The sequence below is a fragment of the Etheostoma spectabile genome, chromosome 21 (genome assembly GCF_008692095.1).
Source record: "Etheostoma spectabile isolate EspeVRDwgs_2016 chromosome 21, UIUC_Espe_1.0, whole genome shotgun sequence".
NCBI classification, from domain to species: Eukaryota; Metazoa; Chordata; class Actinopteri; order Perciformes; family Percidae; genus Etheostoma; species Etheostoma spectabile.
The window spans coordinates 15,266,333-15,272,704 of record NC_045753.1 but is presented as its reverse complement, the minus strand read 5'-3'; the positions used below and the strand labels follow the sequence as shown (position 1 = coordinate 15,272,704).

General features: G+C 39.2%; 1 protein-coding gene across 4 annotated transcripts in view; it reads left to right on the top strand.

The window, feature by feature from the left end:
- dock1 (dedicator of cytokinesis 1) overlaps positions 1–6,372 on the top strand; it is a 172,353-nt gene that overhangs the window by 110,436 nt on the left and 55,545 nt on the right. For all 4 annotated transcript variants that reach the window (XM_032501812.1, XM_032501816.1, XM_032501814.1 and 1 more), the window contains exons 28-29: positions 3,591–3,692; positions 4,986–5,080. In XM_032501812.1, coding sequence (XP_032357703.1) covers positions 3,591–3,692; positions 4,986–5,080 — 197 coding nt within the window. The remainder of the gene's footprint in view (positions 1–3,590; positions 3,693–4,985; positions 5,081–6,372) is intronic.

Below are 6,372 nucleotides of genomic sequence, written 5' to 3'. Positions count from 1 at the left end.
AAACCATGTAAACCTATTCTGGTACAACCTCAAAATGCAACCTGAAACCTGTAACCTGAAAATAAGCATAATATGGGCGCTTTAATGTAAACTTGTACATTCTGAGCAATACAAGCAGTTCTGTCAGGATTTCCTAACTCTTTTTTGTTGTTGTGTTGTTGTTGTTGTTAGGCAGGCTGAGGAGTATTTTTTGGTTCTGTCCCTCTACTACCACCACTCTGCAGCTCCTCTGTCTCACATACCTCCCAACGCCCTCTCCAAACTTAGAATTGAAAGGCCCGCTTCTGACAAGTAGTGATGGAGAGATTTTTTTTTTCTTCTCCAAACCCATCTTTGCTTCACCTGCTTCATTTGGTTTCTTACCATCCCTTGTAGCTAACAAAAATAATACTGCTTATTTTATTTTTCAACTGTTTGAAGAAAAAAAAAATGCATTGTGACATGAACACTACTGGGTTTATACAAGTGTGAGAAATGAGCCATGAGAGGACAGGCTGGCCTTTTGAACTATGTGGTTCACTCCTAACACACCTGGTCACTTTGAGAGACCTGTGGAGTCAGCTGTATAACACCGAAGGCTATCACACCGCGCTACTTTGCACTTATCAACTTAGAGCTGGAGACCTCAGAGCTGCATACCTGAACTTTTCCATTTGCCGTCATGCCCCACATCTCTTTATTTCTCACATTAGCACTTAACAGCTGGTGTGGCATGTGTTCTTGTTCCACATTTAGATCTTAATTGCTGCACAGTGAAAGATCTGCATCCCTTTCTGAGAGATTCTCTGTATCTTCCACTTTGAAACCATGTCAAGCCGGGAATATATTTGCTAGATGCCTTGCCGTATTTAATTTGGATTTTCCAGCTGATCCTACTGCCTCAAGCAGCAATTACATGTTTGGAATCTTAAGATTGATTCTTGAGAAACACATTAGAGCAATAAAATCAATACTGACATTGGCGTATGTATGCCTGTGTTGCTGGCAGTCTTGATTGAACACTGAAGCTGAAGGGGCTTATATTACTGTAAGCAGCGCTGGAGCCTTATGGCAAGTCCCACACTGAGGCTTACAGAATTTAAAGTTTGCTGTGAAGGTTCTTTCTCTCAGGGATTCATTCTCAGCTGAAGAGATAGAAAGAAGGAACAAGCTCCAGCTGATCTCCTATAGTCTGTGAGTATTTGCAATAGGAGCCAATGACTTCTGAAGACTGCTGCCTGCTTTGAAGCCCTTGCTCCTTTTATTAATAAAGTGACTGCCCAATGTGAGGGGAATTGCAGCAGCCAGTGCCTGTCTCCTTACACCAGTTAGACTTGTGGATCTGGGAAATTAGAGTTTGAATGAAGAAAGATCTTTCATCGTCCTCAAACAAGTTTTCGAATAATGCTGCTTCTGCCAGGGAACTATACGTTAAATCTTCCCCAACCAGATAAATGAAAACACAGCTTTAACACAGCACCAGAGGTTATCTACATGCTTATGATTAAGTGATGCCATCTTTTGTTCTCCAGTGAAGAGAATAAGATGTTAAACAAGTGTGACAGAAACATCTTTTTACACACTTAATACACATTTGTCTGTGGTATTTTGTAATCAGGCTCTGTCTAAATTTGTTCCTCATCTTTAATGCTGAAGAACTGAGGCACATGCCCTCACAGATGAAAGAGTCCTGCCCTTTTTGTTTTAGAAAAACATTTCCATATTAATATAACATGAGTCACTTTGGTTTCTGTGAAGCATTACTGAGAGGGAAGTGAAGCAGTCATCAGCTCCATAAAACAAAGAAAAAGTGAAGGAAAAATGATTAATAGACATTTTGCGTTAGGGATTGTTTTGGTGTCTTTGCATGATTATCTTATTGTCAGTGTTGGTAGGTAATTTTCATACGGTACATATTTACAAGTATTTACATTGGTCTAAAGATATTACAAAGTGCAAAACAAAATGAGCTAACAATAACCACAAGAACAACATCAGGAAAGAAATAAGAATTTGACGAGAGGGGTCAGGTGAGGGAAGAGAGTGTGTGTGTCAGTGTTAAGCATCGCTTCTGCCCCGCTGTGTTTTGGTGGGTCAGGCCTAATTACAGCTCAAAGAGAGGTTCTGCAGCGAAACAGAATGCCTTGTGAAGATTAACTACCATGAAGCAGAGTTATATCCTCTGCATGAGTGCTGCATTAACAGCCTCCTCACTTCACTGAGGTAGTCCCTGTCCAGATTAAAGTCCCAACCTGGGGGTTGTTTGGGTGATTACCTATGGAATGATACTGGCTTGTGAAAAATGGGTTGGCATTATGTTAACCAAATCTGACTGTGATTCATAATACTTTGCTCAACCTCACCATTAATGTCAATGTCATTTTACAGATGACATGAATGAACCGTAACCACTTATTAAATGTGTGTATTAATGCTGCTGCTTCACTCAAATACAGATGCTGTCAGTCAAAGAGAGAAATAAATCCGTTATACAAGATATCTTTAAAAAGATATCCAATTGGAAAATCTTCCTTTTGGCCTTTTTCTTTTCGTCCGTTGGAAATATCAGTTCTTCATGGGTCGTTGCTTTAGTCAGCTGTAGTGAAAGAGGTATGTGAGTTCGTAGAAAAGGTCAATCTCAATCCGGTGCTATGATGCGTACTTCAGTAGTTTTTGACTTGAAGATAGACAGTCACCTGCTTATCAGACCTTAGACTTATTAATCTGGATGTGCTTTCATGCATTCTGTGACTAAGCAGATTTAATTACTTTCTCTTATCATTGGTGCATTTTCTTTGATCAGCTACTTGAGGTAAAACTGTCTGGGAGCATTACAATAATAATACTGTATGTTTGAATTCTTTAAAAAAATTTAGGCAAATTCTATAACTTATTGTTAACATTTTTTTTTTAATTAGCAGTGCATCTTTTGTTAGCCCAATGACTACACTTCTTCATCATCATCGTCATCATATGCTGTTTTTTTTTTCTTACTTTTGTTTTTGTTCTAAATTACTTGGTAGCTGATAATCATGATTCTTTGTATAAATCCCATGCTTAATTCATCTATTCCTGTGAGTTTCTCACACAACCTAACTGTAAACTTTCAACAGTATGAACTCAATCCAGTCACACATACTGTCAAGCAGGGCCCCTCCATGATATGTCTATACGTTCCCAGTTCCTCTTCCTCTTTTCTGTAGTATGTCTCGGCCTTTGTCCAGACACATTACTGGCCTGACACTTGATGGCGGGGCAGCCTCTCTCCACCCAGCCTACCACACATTTGCCTTCCCTTATCTGCTCTCCGCAGCACATGCACAGCATGCTAGCCAGAGCCAGGATAGCACACTGTAAAGTAACGACCTCACAGGCATTATAATCAGTGGTGACAAAGAGCTGGGGAGTGGAGGCCAGCAGGTTAATGATATCAGCCAACGAGCGAGGGTGCCTACCTTTTCAAACCTGGGAGGCCAGGCCTGCTTTAGTATTCAGAGCCAATCAACTCAGCTAGTCAGAATCCATCAAAATCAAAAGCACCAAGTGGTGCTATCCTCAGCCATCAATTTGAATTTGATTGTGAATTGAATGTGCCTCTCTCTCTTCTCCAGGGAAGCTTTGTGGCCAGCATGACTGCCACACTGAGGCAGATGGACGACTATCATTATGCTCATCTGATCAGCACCTTTGGCAAGATAAGGAGTGATGTGGTGGTGAGTACACCTTACCAGTGTCTGTGACACTTTAGGCTATTGTCATGTAATACCTTAAATTCAGGACCAATAGTTCAGTACAATTTGGCATTGTCTTTTCTAGAAATTGAAAGGAAAATGTTTTTCCCTCCACATAAAGTATTAAATTGAATTTCTGTTAGTCCTTGCTCTCAGGCTGCTACACACACAGCATGTTTTTGATGATAGTAACTCCTAGGGGAAGCAGATCACTCGTTGCAGCCAACAAGTTGTGGAGGAGGGATAAATCTCATTGATGTTATGGATTTCTGCTCTAAATAATTCCTTCCTCAAAGCCGCATTTCTCTAGTATGTGTTGCCAGATTAGCATTATATTACTCTACTCTGACAAGTAGGGAAATCCCACTGTTTGCTTGTAGCTCAAGATATGACTATTGGCTTTGGAAGAAGGACAATAATCTGATTTATTTACAGGTAGAGCTTCATAATCCCAGAAGCCAGAGAATCTGGCTTCATTTGCTGCACATACTGTTTTTATTTGGTATTAAATGAACAAATTCCCCTTTAAGAATACAATAGAAATAGAACGCTCCAACCTTCATGATTGTACACAGGGCTTGTTTGAGGCTTCTTGTCTGTTTCAAACAGCAGGATAAAGAATCACTGTGATGAAACTGGATCTTCCCACAGATTTATTGTTCTTGAAGCTGGCGTGGGCCATATCCACATTTCAGAACTGGCCGCAGCCCAAAGGGACACTGTTGTTTAGCAGCTTTCTAAACATGCCACCATAAAGCACAGGAATCCAGGAGTGAAACATCTCCAGCCAGAAATAGATTTACATGCATATTTATGTGTTTGATATTTAGCTGCAACTCATATTAAGAGAAGTCTTTTGAAGAATACAGTAGAATACAAAATCAACTTAGAAAGTTGGCTTTGTTGGCATGACAGGGAATGAGTTTAAAGTTGTGTTGAGCTGGACATCAATTAGTAGTATAACTGAACCTAATTATCAAGTTGTCATGCTATGCTTTGGTAGATATCATAAGAAAAATGTTCCTGTTAGAATTAAAACAGCTGTAATCTCATTGTACTACAACATGTGAGGATTCAGAGCAAATAAATAAGGTTATTGGTCTCAAGTGTTAGCTGCAAAAGGAAAATATGTTTGTCACCTTAACCTTAAAAAGTAATCTAAAAGCTGTTTCTGCCCGAAAGCCACAAACTCCTAGCAGTTTATTTCAGATTGCTCTAATCTTGAAGGTTTGAAGAATAACAGTTTTCATTTTGAAAACTTTCTCTCTCTTGCAGGATTTCCTAATGGAAACATTTATCATGTTTAAAGATCTCATTGGAAAAAACGTCTACCCCTCAGACTGGGTCATAATGAACATGATGCAAAATAAGTAAGTACAACGTCGCTGTAACACACATGCGCACACACACTCATAGAGCATGCTGCTTTAAATCACTACACTGTTGTTGCTAAGAAACAGCAGTCAGAAGTGGGTAAGGATATTTCTAATGTTTTTCTCGCCATGCAAAGCCTCAGCAGTGTAGCAATCAGATGAGCAGTCAGTGCAGCCGCAAACAATCACATGAATTATAGATGCTGGGGTGTATGCAGCCTGCTAATCTCCAAACTTAGGCTCAGCATCTCTTTACTTTGTTCCTTGTTGTGCTGCCAAGGCCTTCTGTTTTATTAATGTGAACCTTGCTGATTCCATTTTTGCTGGAAATATAAAAAAAAAATGGAATGTGCTTTTTAGTTTTAGAGTTTAGTCAAAAGCTGTGCTTTTATGTGTCAGATGAAGTTGGAGCTAGAAAAGTATTTTTTCTTTTTCCATTTGTATCTTTTTTAGAGATGTTAAAAAATAGTTGAAGTGCTTTATTATGTAATGGCACAGCAACAGCTGTCAGATGAACCCCTTAAATCAGTTTTTTGATAACGAAGAAAGAACATCCCTTCTTCACCAACAGCATGCATATATATATATATATATATATATATATATATATATAAATAAAATAATGCATGCAGCATTTTGTTTTGAACAGTGGTCAAAGGTCACTCTGAAATGTACATAGTACACGGATTTAGCATTACACTCACTATAACAGTGACTGACTCAGGATGGACGGTTAAAAAGGATCAAAAATGATGCAGCAGAACCAGAGAGATCTTTTTTTATTCCACATGTTTTTCTTCCTTGTCAAAACTACAATTCAACTTAACACCACTGCTGACAGGTCAGTAAACAATTCAGGTGTGTTATGCTAGTTGCGGTTAATGTAGCGTCAGGCAGAGATGAGAAGCTGGTAACATTCAGTGTCCGGTGAGGAGCTACTGGCTGCTACGGGCGTGGTTAGGCGTGTGTGATGACTGCGACTGTTTGTTTTAAAACGGTGATAAACAGATGGTTCATCTAATCAGTTGGCAAGTATTTTTTTAAAGTGCCTGCCCTTTCCCAAACCGTTTCCGATTACATCTTTTTAGATGGCTCTATGTAACAAACCATCTGGCACGTCAGGTTAGTAAACAGATATTCAGTGTAAAATTGGTGTAGTTCCCTTTTAATGAATCAGACAAAAAAACAACGAGAAACACCAAAATTGACATTCACATTACTACAAAGTACCTTTTGGAGCGCTGCTTCAAAATTACCTTTTACAGTGGCTGCAGCAGACACACACACAC